General features: G+C 39.8%; 1 protein-coding gene across 2 annotated transcripts in view; it reads right to left on the bottom strand.

The window, feature by feature from the left end:
- Positions 1-19,310, bottom strand: part of LAMA3 (laminin subunit alpha 3) — a 106,170-nt gene that overhangs the window by 18,043 nt on the left and 68,817 nt on the right. For both annotated transcript variants that reach the window (XM_071418332.1, XM_071418340.1), the window contains exons 41-55: positions 17,550-17,663; positions 13,761-13,870; positions 11,892-11,972; positions 10,436-10,542; positions 7,690-7,740; positions 7,163-7,314; positions 6,542-6,652; positions 6,333-6,444; positions 5,566-5,733; positions 4,237-4,433; positions 3,374-3,490; positions 2,716-2,867; positions 1,261-1,402; positions 564-663; positions 78-194 (exon numbers count right to left, since the gene is read on the bottom strand). In XM_071418332.1, coding sequence (XP_071274433.1) covers positions 78-194; positions 564-663; positions 1,261-1,402; positions 2,716-2,867; positions 3,374-3,490; positions 4,237-4,433; positions 5,566-5,733; positions 6,333-6,444; positions 6,542-6,652; positions 7,163-7,314; positions 7,690-7,740; positions 10,436-10,542; positions 11,892-11,972; positions 13,761-13,870; positions 17,550-17,663 — 1,831 coding nt within the window. The remainder of the gene's footprint in view (positions 1-77; positions 195-563; positions 664-1,260; positions 1,403-2,715; positions 2,868-3,373; positions 3,491-4,236; positions 4,434-5,565; positions 5,734-6,332; positions 6,445-6,541; positions 6,653-7,162; positions 7,315-7,689; positions 7,741-10,435; positions 10,543-11,891; positions 11,973-13,760; positions 13,871-17,549; positions 17,664-19,310) is intronic.

The following is a 19,310-nucleotide window of genomic DNA, read 5'->3' as shown; positions in this document are numbered from 1 at the left end:
CAGACAGAAATGAACATGCAAATTCTTACAATAACAGATAAAAGGGGCAGGCCAGAAGTGATCCATAAGTAACAAACCTCTGTTTATCCCGTTGAGATTGTTTTGAGCGGTGACAAGATCAATTTTCAGTGCATTTGTCTTTCCATCAGCGACATCAAGTCTTTGCTTTAGGTCTTCCAGGTTAGGACCAATAGCTGCAAAACAGTGAAAGCCCCATGAGAATTTCAAAGAAAAATATCAATTTTCTGTTGGACAGATGGTGTTGCAGCACTTGTCTGTACTCTTACACAGCTCATGCTGCCACTGAGCATTGAGTCCACTGCAAAACAAGCACAAGGCAAAGAATTTGCTGGACAGGAGGACTGCAAAGGCGTATAGCATAGCAGGAGCCAGAAATCTACTTTCTTGCCTTTTTGCCATGGGAATAACTATGACAAAAAGTCCCACTGTAATGGAACTTGCATTTTTTTGTTGAACAAGTGCTGAAGATGTGAAAATTTATGGTTCAAGGAACGTTTCTCACACTGTGCCAACATTTCTAGTACCACTTTCTTTCTTAGTACCTTGCAATGTCCTTTTAGTCTCCTGTGCTTGATCCATGAGTGCACTGCTCTCAGTTTTTAACCTTGCAGCTTTTCCTGATAGGTCTTCTCTCTTCACAGTCTGACAATAGAAGCATGGTACTGTAAGATCACTCGGTAATTACATTAAAATTTAAAGAGTAAAAGAGAGAGCCCAATCCAATTTAAAGAAACCCCCAACTCTACTGAGATGTAATCTGAAGAATGTAACCTTTAGCAACAACTCCCCAGGTTAATTCAAGCATACTACAACCTTGGTCTTTAGCAATCTTCAGACAGATTTTAAGGCATTAGGAGGAAATTACCAGCATACAGCTGTTGGATGCTATATCTCTGCTGAAGAGCTTGTGGGTATTAGTAATGCAGAGTAAAAGAGAATACCTGAAATCACCTGCAGTGACTACCAGGCTTGCCTTGTAAGAGCTCTTTATTTTTCACTGAAAGCAACAGTCAGTACTCACATGCCTTTCCCATCAAAAAGGCAGTAATTGGCCTGGTTAGTGCTGAGCCAAGACTAATTATTCAACATGCAGAACAGCAACTCATACAAAAAGTCACAGAAAAATAAAGCATGCCAAGACACACGGGTGTTTGATTTTGGGGCCTCTGAGATAGTTAAAGAAAATAGACCCCTGGCTGTAACAAGTTTACAGTGATGTGGACACTCACTGATACTTACCGATAAAGCTGAGTCAGCTGCTTTCCCAGCTTGGTTGGCTGCCTCCTCTGCTGCCTTGATGGCACCAATAATATTGTCATAGGCAGTAGAAGCTTCCACAGCACAGCCTACCAACTCGTCCTTCCTGGCACTGTTCTTTATCCTGTGGGAAACAGGGTGAAAAATGCAGCCTTCTTCCAAGGCTGTGAGATGGATTCCAAACAGATCTGAACTCGGTATTTTCTAAGTAACACCAACACAGAAAATGATTTTCAATTAGATCTGTGACTTCATTCTACAAAAAATATCAAATTTGGAGATAGACAAACATGGAAAGACTCTAAGACTCTTCAGAAAACAGGATAAGTTCAAGCATATGGAAAAGCAGAGCTATGAGACTCCAAAGCAGCCTTCAAATGATTAAGATGGAGAGAATTCACCAAAGCATATGTCAATAATAAGGTGCCTCAATCCCAGCCCTCCAAATACAATTAAGAGGAATTCAGAGAATTGTAGATGTCAGATCATGGAGTAACTACAACACCTTTTGTGTTTTCCCCAAGAACCAGCACATCAGCTCTGGGATCAGAAACAACAAGCAAATCTCTTCTATCCACTCCCTGTGAGCTATACAGCTATCTAGTACTAGCTGCCTTGTATTTGTGAGAACAGTGACTTCTTAGTTTTCAGTGTGATTTTTTTCAATTAACAAAAAAAGTAATGAAAATGTGGGTTTTTTACCCAAGAATTTTCCAGCTGTTAGGTATTCTGGAATTTAACTTTCTGAAACTTTGTAGTTGGTGCTATGACAAAATGCAAACAATTTGACCAGGGAAAAGTAAATCAGGATCTCACTTTTTTTTTTTTCATTTTGTTCTGATGGATCACAGAAGGCCTCCAAAACCCCACTCATAATTCCAGTCCAAAGTACAAATAATGGAGAGAGAAATGCTTAATTCCTATCAAGTTTATAATATTTTTGCCTTTTGAGAAGATTCCTAGAAGGATGAGAAAACCAATGGAGGTCTTTTCCTCCATAGTGCTGAGCAGGCATGTCTGAAGACTTCCAAGACAACCATTTATTCAAATTATTTGCCTCAATTCTTTCATACCATATAAGCATCCCTGAGTACGAGTACCTGAAATAACTCTACAAAAATATTCTAAACATCTTCCCACTCTGTACATGAGGATTTTCTCTTACTAGTAAGATGTTAATGAAGTGTTAGTACAGTAGTATAAAACAGTATTACATGAGTTCACACTTCTGGGGGGGAAACAACCAGGAAAAACACAGGAAGACGTGGGTTTTGGAAAAAAAGAAAACTTCTGTAAATCATGAAGAAGCAGAAAGAGACCAACCGAATTTCTCCCTAGTTTTGCAAACAGTTACAAAAGCAAGTGAAATTATAGATCATTACAACCACTCTTTTTGTTCTGTACAAAAATTACTCATTTACAGGAATGGCAACATACTCTTCCAGTTGTTTTGCCAAATCTTGCAAAGATTTGGCATGCTCCTCGGCCCTCACCACCAGTGGTTCTTTGCTTGCTGATGAGAGATTTGCCACTTTTTCATTCATGTCCTTCCTTGCTCCATCCAGCTGAGCAGCCAGGATTTCATATTCCTATGGTTTTAAAAAGATATAATTTTATTTGTATTTGTACATGTTTAATTTTGTCCATGTATACTTCAGTGTTACACATACCTTGCACCTAAGGAGACCAAAGGGAAAAACATTCCCTCCCAACTTATTCTACAGGTTACTGGAGTCATTACATTATGCTTCCAGACCCATTACATAAAAGCTGAGTCAGAGCAAAGACCCTTCTAGCCTAGTATCTTGCCCCTCTGACAGTGGCTAAAAGCAATTAACCAGAAAGAAAGACAAGAATACCACAACTGCTTATGGTACTTCTCACAGATGTTCTCCCAGATTCTGATATCTGCAGTTCAGTGTCTTCCTCAGACACATCACAGTCCCCAACAAGCTTCTCTTACAGAAACCTGTGCAGGCAGGCAGACTCCTTATACATCCAGGATGGGCCGTGGGATCCTCTCTTTCTTGACTGGCTCGGATAAGCCTCATGTCCGAGAAGATAATGGGGTTTTTTACCTTCTCTTAAACTTTACCTCTTTGCTCTCTTGCAATAATCCAAGTACACTCTTAGCTTGTGTCAGGGAAGACCGGGCTGAGTTCAGAATATCCAGGACACCATTCTGTTGCACATTTGTCTCTTCAATCCGTTTCTGAGGAAAAATGAGAAGTTGAACAACATGTGATTGAGTTAAGAAAAGGGGAAGGAAAAGCTGTATCTTGAAACCAAAATTAAAAACAAAACAAAACAAACCCAAACCTAATCTAGCTGGCAGTAGGATTTACCAAGGGTACAGTCACTTTTTTTTATTAAATGAGTGTGCTAAACCAGTGATACATTTCAACAAGACCACAATTAAGAGAAGGTGTCCTGCAGCACATTTATTCCTTGTACTATTTTACCAGCTCTAAAATTCAAATACTGCTAAGTAATAACAGCTGTTCCTTGTCCTGATGAGACATCAGAAGCTGTTATGTGGAACACTAATCCCAAATAATTTAACAGTACTGCACCCATTTTTGCTCCCATCTTTCATGGCTGTTAAAGCTAAATACTTTGAAGAACTTACTATGAAAAGTACATCAGCATCAGGAATTTGGTCTTGAAAAGGAAACAAAAGCACTAGTGGCAGCTGGAAAGAAGTGCTGGGAAGAGACTGTCCTTCCCTGCTCTCATCAGAGCTATGTCTAGGTCACACTGTTCTGGTCACACAAAGAGACCATAAGCAGCAGAACACATTTACACCTGTCCACACACCCATCAGAAGACAGAAAGGGACCCTGAAGCAAGTCTATAAAGCATTAGTGCTGCTTAGCCTTGTGAGGTCAAAAGCAGCAACCAAAACCACTTCTTCTCTTCTGAGGTTTAATTTTTTTTTCTCCTGATTCCCAACATTACCTTAATGTCTTCTAACAGAACTGTGTTGTCTCTGTTTAAGCCTTCAGCCTGCTTGACTTGAGCTGTCGCATTGTTCAGAGCTTCACGAAGGTCAGTGATTTTGGATTCATATTCATTCAGTGCATCCCTCACAACTTTAATAAGCCCACGATTCTCTCGGTGGTACTTCTGTAGTTCATTCTTAATACGTGCCAGTACTGCAGTATCAGGATCAGGACCAGAAAGGAAAGTTTTGTTCAGAGAAGAAAGGGACCAGAACAAACTTCATTAAAAATGCCTTGACATTTCGGATTATAAAGCTGTACTTTTGCGAACTGAGCATCTTCTGCAATGCTAATTTCAGTGCTACTATAGCAAAGATACTATTCAGCATCTCGCTGGATCAAATCTGCTCACTAGTTTGCTGCTGCAGACACAGAACACAGATAAATGTTCTCTTAATTAAGTAAGGATGATGCCGATCTGAAAATACTAATTTTCTTTTTTATATGAAAACAACAATTTCATCAACAATTCCATCTACAATGTAGACATCTACAACTGCACTAGTTATCAAAGCCTCCTCTGTAATCAATGGAGAGATACAAGCACATTTAATTTCAAAGAATATAGGAACACAAAAGATGTCAAATTAATCACACTCTTCAGCATGCCCATTTCACTGCTGACAAAATAGAATACAGAAGAGTCATTCAGAGGTAGGTATCAATGCTCAAGGTTGATGGAAATTAACTGTCACTCATATGGGTGACATTCACATTCCACATTCCTCCACCATGCCCCTGGTTTGGAGATTAAGCCTGCAACTCTTCTTGATGTCTGGAATCAAGTTTCTGAACGTCCCAGTCAAACACTTGCAAAGAACATGACAAGGAGTACAACTAGTGCAACTAGAACTCCTGAACTTCCTCGTCCTTGTATGACCTGGCCCTTGGACTACTCTAGCAACTTCTGAAAATCTGTTGTTAAATTAAACATGCAGTTCCTCTAAAATAACTCTGTGTACCACTGCCTATTTCTTACAATACACAGAAGTATTGCATAGGTGTGTTAAGATGGGCTACATCTTTATTTTACTGAGATTGATCTAGTTACAAAAGAAGGATCTACTGGGTTTCTTCCCCAGCTCAACTCATTTTCTTCCATAACACACTAAAAATGCCCTTAAATCCCCTCCAGAATGACCGCTTTCCTGTTGACTAACAACAGCTTCAAATCTCAGGGATACACTGCAAAAGGCCCCTCCCTCTACTCCAACCCTATCAATAATTCTTCAGACTTAAGACTGATCTTTCCAGAAAGTCAGAAGCTGAGAGAAGCAGCACTTACAGCGCTGAGCTTCCGTCCTCTCCTTCTCTGCCTCAGCCTGAAGCTGGCCGAAGTTGCGGCTCCGCATCTCGGCCATCATGCGCTGCGCTTCGGCCAGCTCCTCAGAGGCATCTCCCAGGGGCAGGTTGTTCCCTTCTGCGTTTGTGCCAGCTACCTGTTCCAAGAACACTGAAAAAAAAGCACTGTCAAAGTTAAAAACAGGATGTGCTTAAGCCTATTCAAGATTCCCAAATGACAGAGCCAACATCTTCTCTGAGATGGATCTGCTTCGTTAATGAATTCAGGAATAGGCATGTCTTTATTTTTTCCTTAATGAAACTGATCCATTTTCCATTAATTTTATTAAGATGAAAAGTATCCTATGACACACAACCAGAGAGAGCAAGATGGCATTGGCCTTGAAATTTGTCCCAAATGACCAAGTTCACAGCAATAATTTTAAGCTTCTAACTTTAAAGAGCCCATGATAACAACCCAAAACAAAGTTAGACTTGAAATACTCTTCAAGTCTAGGATAGTCAGATTTGTTGCTTGAAATGTCTCTGTAGTGAATCTTCTCTGTCCCTTTTCACTTCATAGGGAAGGTAGGGTCCTAAACTAACATTATATATTAGATTTCTAATAGGAAGAGTGAATACTAGAGCCGTGACTAAATTCTGATTTACAAAGTTGTTTTCTAAGAAAATCTCTTATGTGTAATTAAGAATATTGCAAATAAGCTGAAAAGATGCTATAAAACAAAACATGAGTTAGAAATTATTTTTTACCTCGTATATTGTTGACCACTACTTGTATTTGTGAAACCAAATCCTTTCCTTTCTGATGAGTTTGGCCAAAATTGTCAAATAATCTCTCAGCTTCTTTGTAGTTCATTTCAGCCTAGCAAGGAAAAAAACGATTAGATTTAAAGTATCTGGATACAGCATGCTAACACGTAGTCAGGAGACATGTACTTTTAATTGATTTGGTAAGTCACCTTTTCCTGGAGAGCATTTACATCACGATTTAGTTTAACAAATTCTGTCTCCAACTCATCTACCTTAGAACCTTGATTATGAACAACAGAACGGTAATTGTTCAATAAGACCTGAAAAGAAAGGAAAAAATTAATCCAATAAGTCACCCACTGCACAGCAGACAAAAAGCAAAAATGTCACTGGATTAAATCTTTACCCAAGGTAAATAAAAGCGGAATTACTGATATGAAAACAATTCCTTCCCAAAACCTGAGGGTTTTATCTGGAACTATAGCAACTGCTATTCCAACCAAAGAACATTTTTTTAGAATGAATTTTGGTAATGGCAAGGGGAATGTTGAGGGTTTTCGGATGCAGAGACATGAAGTGCTTGAAATAGACATAGCTAGAGGGACACCTCAGAGGTTAACTTCCGAAGGGAGCAGGACTCAGAAAACTGTTTCAGAGCATGACATGGAAACCTACACAGCTACCTTATAACAGGTGAAGTCCAGTGCTGCCAACATCTGGTATTTGGAATCCAGAGTTGATGCATGTGACAAAACCAGGGCAAAGGTTCCTGGGTTCATTGCCTATCCACTTAAACTGAAACTCTCTTTTCTGTGTTTCTGTGTGCCTACCTTTAAGTCCTTGATGCGTGTTTCCAGGTCTCTCATCTGCTCCAGAGTGTGGGTACTTGCATGGACATTTTGCAGCTGAGACTTGGTGAGCTGAAGCTCATCACCTATTGTGCTCAAATCCTTCAGCAGTGTAATCACACAGCTGTCACAGGCTGGAGGGAGCAGTGGAAATCAATACATATCCTTGATATTTTACACAGAGAACATTCAACTAAACACATTAGTAATGGTGGAAAAGCTTTGAAGCTTGTCACCTGGTGTAGTCAGAAGAACAAAGGCAACAACAAAGCCTGCAGCATTAAGGAAAGTGACTTAAGTCAGAAGTAAGGAGGAGGTTCCATTTACATCTGACTAGATGAGAACCTCTTTAATCATTTTTCCAAGTATCTGGTTGAATGTTTGCTTTTAAAACATTCATTGCAGGATATCTCAGTCCTTTTTAAACTATGTCACCCTTAAAAGAGTCAGCAGTACGTATTCAGAGCCAGCTGAAAGTGATCCAACTGCAGTTCTATTTTAGCACTTACCATCACAATCTTCATTGGGATCCACATCTTTTGGTTCATTATTGAAACATTCTGAAATCACAAGATTAGTCATTAGTAACCAAAGTCTTCTTATGGAAATACTACTGCATTTTTCCCCTCACTTTTCATGTTTAAAGCATGATGCTGCCATTAAAACATGATGTTGCCCTTTCATAAATCCATACCCACTGTGAATGAGCTGAAATGTTCAGAAGGCTTGAGCACGCCAGAACATTCAACTCCCACTAATGCCTTGATGAATGCAACACCTTTTCCATCCCTCAAAGGAAACCTACTGTAATCCCACAATATATGCTAATTGGATAGGAGCAGGAGACCCTCTCAAATGTATTGCCAGAATTTGCCTAGAATAACACCACCAGGACTGGAGACAAGATTATATTGCTAAAGCACTTCACCCAGGACATATGTTCAAACCCCTTTATCTACTTCAGTATCCAGGTTAAAACCACAGGTTCTGATTCCCCAAAGAATGTCTTACCCACAAGGAACTGAGAAATATTTATGGCCTTCCTTCATGCCTGCCACAGCTTGCAAGATTAAGGTATTAATCAAGCTTGAGAGAAATCCACAGTGTGTGTGCATGGATGGAGGTGCCATACGTAAGACAAGGCAAGGAGCTTGGACCACAGATGCAGGTCGCATAGAACAAACATTGCCCTCAGACTTTCCAACAAGCCAGCACAGATGATTTCCTGTCCAATGCACTCTTTTGTTTGGTTTTTACAAACCCTTTATAAGAAGCTTAACAGTCTCCAGGTGCATGTGGAGTAACATCCTAGGATACTAACTTCTAGGATACAGGAGAGGAACTGGCTCCTAAAAATGTCATCATATAGGACAGGAATCTCCCCATCTTGATGCCCAAGTTCCTTTTACAGGCTTGGTCCCACTGCCAAGCTGTCATCTCCTCTTGAAAATGAAAAGGGCCATGCGTCTTGGTCAAAGATTGAACCCGATGATCTTGAAAGTCTTTTTCCAACCTTAATGATTCTATGTCATTTACTCTAAGGGAAAAGGATGCACTCAGTATAGGCTGCCACTGTCAAGAGTCATCAACAGCTTGCAGCTTGTGAGAGGATACAGTGATAAAATTGGACCTGAACTTTACCAGCAGCATGAAACAGCCTGGAACAAACTGCCTAGCTGTGCCATTTCCTTTGGCACTTGCACATTAAGTCGTCAGGAAGTTAAACAGGGTTGGTAGTGATTACTGCTGCCAGAAGGAGACATATCATAAAGAATTTTTAAGAGAATGAAGGAAATTCCTCTGAAATTCAGACATCCCTGCAGTTCTGCTGTTGTGTAGTTCAGCTAACAGCAGGCACATTTCAGCTGTCACCGTGAAGTACCAATTAAATAAAACTATTATTATAGCTTGTGCACCAACAGCATCAGCCAAGAAATGGTGAAGCGCTGGCCAAGCACCGAACACCATGCAAAAGGAACCTGCTAGAACATGCTGTGCCAATGATCACAGAGGGGCTTATTCCTAATGCAGAGAAAGGAACTAATGCTGATCAGGAGGTGTAGCTGGAGGAAAACAAACGGGCTTGTTGAATATTGCCCTATGGATTAGTTTGTCCTGGCAAACTGTTGCTTCAAAAAAGAAAGGAATGATAAAACATCAAAAACTGCTTGGATTTGTTCCATACAAGGTATAATAGAGATGTTTTACTTCAATGATTAAATATGAAATGAGAGCAAGCTATTGAAAAATTGCACCAGCTGCCAACAGCAGTTCACATCACCTGCTGTTTCTGATTTCTGTGGCCAAGGACAGACAATGGGTTCCTTGCAGTTACTAGACTGCAGGATGAACAGCAGTGCAGAGAAATTAGGAGTACAGAAATATTTGGAGTTATTAGTTGGAAACTTTGCTAACATATGAGGAAGAAAATCTGTCTACAGGGAAGGAAAAGTGAAATGTTATTGGTGAATGAAAATATGGGAGAATCAAGGACATTTCAGGAGCAGTGGCCTCTGTATTTCTGAATATAAAGGAGTATCCTAAGGGACTGAGGTGAATCAAGGTAAAGACATTCTGAGGAATGTAAGATCAGGCTCTTTATTTCAGAATTCTAATAGATAAAGCAAACCTATGTCCATGGCATTATGTAAGAGCTTACTAGTAGTGAAGTACATGTGTGACTGATTCTGGGAAATCATTAATGTTTTAGCTAGAAGAGCAGTGTAGCAGGATTTATAAAAGAGCCTCCCTGAGTCAGGTTCTAACTTCCATTGCAAATGCAGAAATCTTGGATACCTAAGATGGCAGTGCCTGAAGCAGAATCTGAAGATTTCACTAAACTGTGCCAAATACATTTTAAAAAGACATTTTGAGGATGCTCAGTTTCCTAAATCCGTAAGACAGACTGGCAGGATATGATTTAACCCTGTCAACAAAGGAACCATGACATATTTAAAAACACTGCCATGAAACAAAACCAAAAAGTTGGCAGTATTTATGGAGGTAAATACAAGACAAAACCATTTAGAAGGGTAAACCTGATGACTCATGGACAGCCCTTCTATTACTGTGGTGCTGTGTTTTAGGAAATCTTACATTTTGTAAAAAAATTATCTACATGTCTTGTAAGCCTAGATCTTTCTTTCAGTTCAGTTTATCCAATACCTTCCTTCTTTTCCTTCTTTGCTTCCCAAAGAGAAAACAATGCTCCCCCTTCCATTCAGATCAATGCTCCATTCACAGGCTCTCACATACCTCCAGTCAGGTGGTCACAGCTAGCCAGCTGTCCATTATTATTACAGTTACATTTCTGACAGAAGCCTTCATATTTTTGTGGATTTCCAAAATATCCAGGAGCACAGCTAGATAAGGAGATACAAGTAATATTTATTAAATAGTTGAAGCTAATTTTGTGGAATATACTTTCCCTTGAGATAAAAACCCAGTTATTTGCCTGAAGAAACTTTCAAGAACTTTTGATTTCATGTCTTGACTTAGACAGAAATAATATATTTTTGGTTTACAGTATCCTCTGCACTATGCTAAAAATATCTTTGTGAATGCTGCAGATTTTTTTTTCTAAAAATAAAAGAACTCCCACAGTGCTCTTGCAGGAATAATTCACTTAATCTGACAAGAATTTGAAAAGGCTTAGCCAAGAAAACCACACAGTTCTGGTCTGTGATCCCACCAGAAAACACGTACTGAGGGGGATCACACTGCAAGCATAGCTGAGATTTCAAACAGCAACAGCACTAAATGACATCATCACCCTTCTGCTGTGTGATACCCCCTCTTGCCTCCTGCCAGCAAAGCAGTCTGTGTGACTGAGCTCGAAATATTTTAAAGGTAAAATACATTGTTCACACTGGATAGCTACCATTCCCAGAAGTTACTCTGTGGTAAGATCTGTAAGGGTGATAATGCGGGATCAAAGGGCCATGATGAGCAGCTGAGGTACAGCTACACCTGGAACAGAAAATACCTATAACCTGCAGATTTGACAGGGTCAAAGGCACCAGTTTTGAAGGACAAGACCAGGTCCTACTGCAGGTCCTGTCTTCAGATGTGCCATCATGACTTACTCAGCCTCAAATTTCCAAACCAGACAACACCACTCCATTACACTTCAGTTCTCTCTGGATTTGAAACTCAGTGAAATTGGTTCCTCTGCCTGCCTGAAACTGCCATGCTGTTCCTCTCTTGCTTTGCCAGACTGCTACAATATTCCAGCAAAAGAGATGGCTTCAGCCTGGTGTGTGTAATTGCCAACTGAGGAGCACACCAGAATGATTTGGGATGAAGGATATGGTGCTACATGGTTGCTGTTGAGGCACCATCGTACACACTGGAGGAAAAGGGGAAATGTTTTTAACTTGAAAAGGAGTGAAATAAGAGGGAGTCATTATTACCAGAGTGCAGGATAAGGCATAGGGCACTTCAGCAAAGAGGCAGACACCTCTTGTCAGTAAAAATGGTGCAGTCAGTCTGTGGAGAATTGCTTACATTTCCCCAGGGAGTATTGGGTTTGTGACTGGAAATCACACCACAGCACCACTCTTCAGCAGCTGTTCATATAAATAGTTGCTTCTTATGGACATACATACTGTGCACAGGTGCATGTCCATATGTCCACGTGTCTATCCCAATAGAGACATCCCGCCTTTTATCATCTCTCCAAACTCTTGGTTTTGAGAAACAGGTTACTCACCGCTCACAGCGAGCTCCGGTGTAGCCTTCTTTGCAGAGACACTGGATTTCTTCACCATTTGCCACACAGCCAACTGCAAATCTTTGAGAAGAAGCAAAAACATTATTGTAGCACATGATCAAATAGGTTTGACACTCTAGAGGTTCAGCTTAATGACTTTCAGATTAAAAAGTTTTTACACCACCAAATTACTTCTCAGCTAATTTAATTGCCTCTAGATAGTTCATTGTGACTAATTCTTTGAAGTTTCATATTTTTTGTGCAAATCATTTCCTTAGACTCAAAAAATTATAACTGCCTGGCCCTGTGGACTGAGTATAATAGTTCACTACCCAAAGGAATTCCTAAAATAAACCCTAATAGTGATGTCATAAAACAAGTCTGGGTAGCTATTTTATCTTAGTAGGCAAGAACCAATACCCTGTGCTAGACAGACCTTTCCTCATGTTTATACATCTTTTTTCTTTTATTTTATTTTCAATGGGTGGATCCATTAAAGGATATTTTTATGTAGCTAGTGTTTTTAAGGCATTTTTTAACCAAGGCAAAGTAGAGCTGTGCACAGTTTTTGGAATCCCAAGGATGTGGTTAACACAATGAACTTTTTTCTCTGCTCTTTCAAGCAGATTTGTCTAGATTCGAAGTTCAATTTTTGTGAAGGAGAAGGCAGGAGGTGAAACAGGGTCATGTTTCATTTTCTGAAAATGAAATGAAATATCAGGGCTATTTTCATTTTTTAAAGTATTGGATAAAGCAAGTCTGTGTATCAAAGAGAGAGGTCTGCACTAAGAATTACTGGAATTTGAGTGGATGGAAAATTGTCAACTCCAGTAATGCCAGGTGGGGTGCATTTCCTATGTCAAGAATGATATTCACCACCCTAATCTGCAGTTATGAAACTGCACAGGTTTATGGTCTCCCTAGATATTTCAGAGCTCTGAAGGCAAACAATGACTAAAACATGTTCAGTCAGCCTCAGGCAAGCACCTGCAGAAGAGGCTGTCAAAACCAGATCTGTCTGAGAGTCCTCTGATAAATTATAAACCTATCTTTTGTCTGGTGGTGTAAATCTCCTACTTAAGGTTATGTGGTGTGTGCTAATGCACCTGGCAAATACCATGTGGTGCCTTTAGCAATTTATAGCTTAGGGTTTGTTTAGTTTTTTTTAAATTTGATTTTATTTACCATGTTTAGAAGTGACCAACGATGACAATCTGGCTAAACATACCATGCATTTAAAATGCAATTAACTGCTCAGTTTTGAAAGCCTGACAACCTTATTAGATACAAATAAGTTTCATTTTTTCACTTTTCATCTCAGTATGTTTGCACTTCAAACAGAACTTTGACAGGAAAAGCAATCATACTTTTCTAGAGATCTAGATATATGCTTAAGACCTTAAATGTTTTTGCATCTTAATAATTTTTCTGAATTCCTATAGAAGGCTTGTTTCACTGTTTTCTCTTATCTCCTAGCCAGAGTAATGGTGCTAAACATTTTGCATTCCAGTAAAAAATAAGGATTCTGGATATGCCTAGTAAGAGAAAAGTCCTCATTGCATATTTCTCACTATAAGGAGAAGGAAGTACTGGTGGCTTTGAAAAAAAGCCCACTTCTACTGTCTGGGTCTCCCCAAGGCTATGAGCAGTGTGCCTCTGAAGTTCAGGATCTGAATGAGAATTGGAATATTCATCTTATTAAAAAAGGCAATGCTGTGAGACAGACCACCAAGCTCTCAACATAAGAACAGAGAAAAAGATCATTATATTCCTATGGTAGCAGAGTTTGGGCTTTGGGATTTTTTTCTCTCTCTCCCTCATTTTTTTTCCCCTCCTCTGCTTTACTCTTCTTACAAGCTTTTACTATACCTGTTTGTGTATGGGCAAGGGCATTCCCGGCAGGAACCTTGAGTAGCATCTCCAAAATAACCATCTTTACAGTGCTCACATTTCTCCCCAGCAGTATTGTACTGACAGTCCTTGGAAAGGAAATGAGCAAGACATTTAGCAGTGCTTTAACACTCAATATGGCTTTACTATTATTTAAAAAAATACAGCCTATTTACTTGGAGAATATGTTCTTTTTCTTCCATATAAGTAAGCATTTATTGCCAAACTGCCTTCACAGCCAGAATAGAGCAATTTCAGTCCATTTTCTAATTGTAAAAAGCACAATTTCCTCCCTCTTGTGGAAAAGCAACAGATAAATAAGTTGAATTAAACATATTTTTAAAGAAACTCAGCCAGATTCATAGTTAGTAAAAGAGCATTGCATTAATGCTCTGTCTTCATATTACAAATAAAAGTCACTACATTTATATAAAACTAAATTTTGCATCTTAATACTACTTAGAAGGCAGATACCATCTAAAAGCATGCAATCAATTGAGCCCAAGTACATTCCTTTAAAAATCTCATTAAATTAATACAAAAATTGTTTCATGTAGCAGATTCAGACCAGAATTCAAATTCATGTAGTTTCTCCAGTGTATGTGTTACTTGTATTTTTTGTAGTAACTGGAATAAATACTAGAAAGCAAAAGCTAAGAATACCATTGAAACTGATGCAGCTGACCCCTTCTCCCATGATACAGTTGTTGGGAATTGTATCTTTGTTTAGAAACATTCTTAATTCTACTGCTGTCTAATTGTCAAACATCTATATTTTATGGGTACAGATAAGGAAGTTGCCTTTGCATTACCTAAAGTGTTGCTAATTTAAAATAGAAGTTGTTCAAATACATAAGCAGCATAAAAATACATAAGCAGCCATAAGAAAAATATCAAATGACTAACAGTTGAGAGGCATTCACACTCCCAAGTTCTACAACTGTTTGTCTTATGTGCAACAGACTGATCAAATGTCCCACAGAGCTGAAGGCTTACTAACAGAGCAAAAGATGGAAAAAAGAAAGCAGGAAATCGGCTGGAAGCAGTCACTGAGCAAACTGTGCTTCCATTTCAGAGACCTCAGTAGCTCAGGGCTATGTTTGAAGACCCTACTACCATAACTGGCAGAAGAGGGGCATTTTTCCCTACAAATGAGAAATAGCTCTGTCTCTCCCATCTCCTCTAAAACTCCATTGTCCTTCACATTTCTTCACACCAGATTCTCTGAACCACAAGCTCTTCCCTCAGGTGGTAACCCATAATTTATTTTCATTTTGGTTAAAGAACTCTATCTGTGGCTCATTGACAAAAGGTTCTGGTTAAGAACAGGAGAAGCTCCAGTTCCCATATGAGCCATTTGACATGAAGTTAAACATCAAATATCACAAAGGCACTATGTTTGCAAAAGAAACCATTTTAAAATGCAGTCTCTATAAAAGCTGGTGCATATATTCCTGCAAAAGCCTAATGGAAAATTCAGAACCTGTTTCTGAAAAATTACTGTCAATTTTCGTAATCTTGAGTAATAAACTCAACTGCAGAAAGAGTAGAAGATATGTATTTAAAATATGTGTGCTGGTTTCATCTTAGAGCAACCTCCTCCCACAAGGTTATCCCCTGTCTTTTTGTTTTGCTCACTCTGTCTATAGAAACTGAAGCAATTCTGTAACTGCAAAGCAAATTTCAGCTATTTCACATATAAGCCACCCTAAATGTGCCATGCTGCTCCTCTAGCTACATGGCATTTAGAGGTTGGAATTCCCTAGGCACAGTGCAATGAACCCAGAGCAGCAACTCCCTCATGGGTCTTCCTTCAAGTTTTACAGGGACAGAGATATCCCTGGAGCCACAGCATCTCCAAACCATCAAGTACTCCAAACCTTGAAGGAGAACTTCCAGCTGACTCTATATGCCCCCATATGGTACCAGACAGTCAGAGCAGAGTGTCAGGGCCACAGCAGAGCCACTGAGATTACGTCAAACACATGGGGCTCCTTGACATGAAGCAACATGCCATGGAATCAGCAAGTCTCGGCACCATGCTGCTGCTGAGGGAATGTGCCTTCCAGGAGGAAGGGCAGGGACCACGAGGACACAAAGCCTGATTAATGGCAGAGAAATGCTTTTACCCTTCACATGAGAACCAAAGTCTTCATTCTTCTCCATCTCCCCGTGCCCTCCATTGCTCCCCTCTTCCAGCAGCATGGCAGTGCACTCCTCTCCTTCCAGCAGCATGCAGCAGTGGGAGAGCGACTGCCTGAGCAAGGGAGGGCTGTGCTGCTGCACAGGGGAAGGAGCCAGCCTGGGCTTATCCTCCCTCACAAAGCCTCCTCTGGAGGCTGTCACTGGAGGGACACTCACAAATGTAGGTACTCGGGTCTGGGGCTCCAGGTAAGGAGCAGGAAGCCAAGTGAACAAGCTTTGCACTTTGGATGTGGAATTTGATGGCTCCACAGTGGGAAACCTCCTTGTCTTCTCTGCACCATGTCAGGGTTTTGTCCTCTACTGAGAGACAAACTTGCTCTTGGTTGGGCAGAAGTTCATGATGGAAATAAAGGCCCTCAGGGCTTTCATTTTTCACCACATTATTCTAGATGACTTTGCCTGCCCAGGACTAAGGGCTGATTTAGCTCTACCTATCTGGAAGTTAATCCAGCTGTGAGAAGGATGGGATAAAGAAAAACTTAGATCACATACTTCATGAGGTGAAAGTAAAATTTGCCTTCATAATTCTAATCTGAAGTGAAACTTCTTGATCTTTCTTGCTGTGCCGCAGCACTTTCCTGTCACAGCCTGCCCTACCCCTCCAAAGCAGCAGCCTGTAAGTCATCTCCCAGAAGTGCTGAATTGGTTTATAGTTTCCATTAAAGCAACAGGGTTGGTTGAAACAAAGTCAGGGAGAATGACATAATACACAGGAATGCACCGCAGGCAGAATGGATGCTCTGCGAATGAGGAAGAAATAACAGAAAAGACAGACCATGAAAGATGTTGGCAAGGTTCTTGTTTGCACAGTAAATGAAAAATTAGTAAAAACTTTTTAAGGGGGAATTTTTCAGGATAAGCTATTCAAAGAAGCATCATTGATATACACTGGAGAAGCACAGTCAGCCAAGTGTCACACTTCCATTGTTGAGGGCTGATCCACTCCCATAGGGCTGCTTTGGGTTTTGCCAGGGAGCAAAATCTACCCCACCACACCTTCTGTAACAGCTGGAATCTTCTAATTAATCTAACTTCTATTACTTCATTTAATCTTATTTAATTCAATATTTTTAACTCATCCAGCTGTAGACCATGATTAGTGGAGTTGCACTGAAGCTGATTAAACAAAGTTCTGCAAAGCCCTATGCTATACATGAATGTGCTGTTTGTCATCATTATACAAACATATCCTAGTACACCTGTATAAAGCTCAGGACTGCATATGCCAGGATAAGACTCAGGTTTATTATAAATAACTACAAATGTTTCCTTATGTATGAGTTTGACTTTTTTGTAACCAGGAGCTAACAAAAATTACAGGTGAAAGAAAGAAATGAAGACAAGGACACAAAACATTCCAACCAATCACAGTTACATTAAATGTACATTTAAGTGTACACATCTTATGCTCATTAACAGTATAAAATTAAGAGAATGAGAGATACAAGGATTGCTCTTAGTTGCCTGGAATTTAACAATACTGTATGGTCCATACTGCAGTAAGAGAAATGCTGTTTTCTCCTTTTCTTCCAATTAATTTAGTGAACGTTACTTATTACTTACAATACATTTTCCAGTACCATCTTGACATCTATTTGAATTTCCATTGCAGTTGCAGGGCACACAGCGTCCAGCAAATATTCCTTTATTCTCACGATAAAATCCAATGCCACACTCCTGGACATCATGAAGAAAGAAAAAAAATTAGTGAGCATTGGTAGAAAGTTTTGTATGTGACAGGAAGTGTATTTTGAAAATGTTTTCCATTCCAAGGAGTAGTGAAGGCAAGCATTTCCTTTCAAGCTCACCTAAGCTCATAATATTGCTTAAATTTTTTTAATACAGTAAATAGCAATTAATGGAGATAAAGTTTCATCTGAACCCTGTGCTTTAGACACTTTGGCAGTGATGATTTAGTAATTTTGACTCTAACCTCTGAGAAAAACACATTTCCTGTGGCTACATACAAAGGTGTAGAATATGATGTCTAAACCACAGAAAAATATTTGAGTATGAGAACACTGTAGTGTAAATCTAAAGAAGAGCACCTGGAAATCTCACATACTAATTAGTGGTTATATCTTAATAATTTCACTACAGTGTATTCCTTGGAAACAATTCTGGATACCTTTTACATACATTCATCATGACTTCCACAGTTAAGTCTAACAAGAGCTAAAGCCACACCTAGACATAGCTAGGTGATGTAACAAAACATACAGTGGTCTAGTTTCTAAGTACAGGCTTGCCCTGGAGAGCAGGGAAGCATGACAAGAATGTTCCAACTATTGAAGGCACAGGAGCAGGAGCACAGCCTGTCAGATCACAGTTGGATTTAAACAGGGAGGCTAAACCAGAGGGACATTCTGAATGAAGGAAGAAATATCAAGTTTGTTTATCTACAGCAGGGAGGTAGTAACTAATATGTTAAAACCAGGCTCTTGCTTGGCACGAGCAGGAAAATTGAAAATCACAAGGAATTCCTCATGGGCATGAAGTCCTTCTGCATACACATCAAATTCACGCCCATCTTCTCCTGGAATACTCTGGGTACACCAATCACACTAGAAATGACTGGAAATCAGTCTGTTCTTCCTATTCTGTAGCTCTTTTCCCCAGGAACTAAGCTGACGTGGTGCAAGGAGGATCAAAAGCTTATGGAGAAAGCCATGCTCCCCACGAAGCCAGCACCTCCCAGGTTCCTGCCTCCAGCAATGTTCTTGTGAGCTGCACCTCTGCCTTGCCTCTGCCTCTCGGGCAGGGGCTGGCCCCAGCAACATGCAGAGAACAAGTGACAGATGAACTCTAAAGCCATAAATCTTTCCTCATAGTAAGTGCACCACCAAGACTGATGGAACCAATCTGAAGAGCAAAGGGTCTGTGGGATTGTGTCACAAATCATATTCCAGTGGCTGGAGGCATAAGTATTTATGCAGAGGCAGGATTAACCAGAGAATTTTCAATGATAGAACTACCACAGGGAAAAAAATACTCATTTCTCACAAAGCAGAACCCAAAAGGAATATTGAATTGCTGCTGTTGAAACAGCAATCACTGCTTTGCCTTTTCTACATGTAGGACAATTCTGGGGAAAAAAAAAACCTATGCAGAATACTAATACCATCAACAGCTTTGAATACTGACTTCAGTGTGAGCAAGGACTAAATTTAGAATAGACAGTTGAAGTTTTTCAGACACATTTATTAAAGAGTGAATATTTTCCCTGAACAACAGGGAGCCAATACACACAGCTTCAGAAGAAACCAGAGCCTGAAATACATTAAACAGCATGACTAAGTAAAATAGATGCTCTAATGCATATAA

The sequence above is a fragment of the Agelaius tricolor genome, unplaced genomic scaffold, assembly GCF_023055355.1.
Source record: "Agelaius tricolor isolate 1412-34295 unplaced genomic scaffold, bAgeTri1.0.p SCAF_2, whole genome shotgun sequence".
NCBI classification, from domain to species: domain Eukaryota; kingdom Metazoa; phylum Chordata; class Aves; order Passeriformes; family Icteridae; genus Agelaius; species Agelaius tricolor.
The sequence above is the reverse complement of the archived record's forward strand: the minus strand, read 5'-3'. Positions and strand labels throughout refer to the sequence as shown.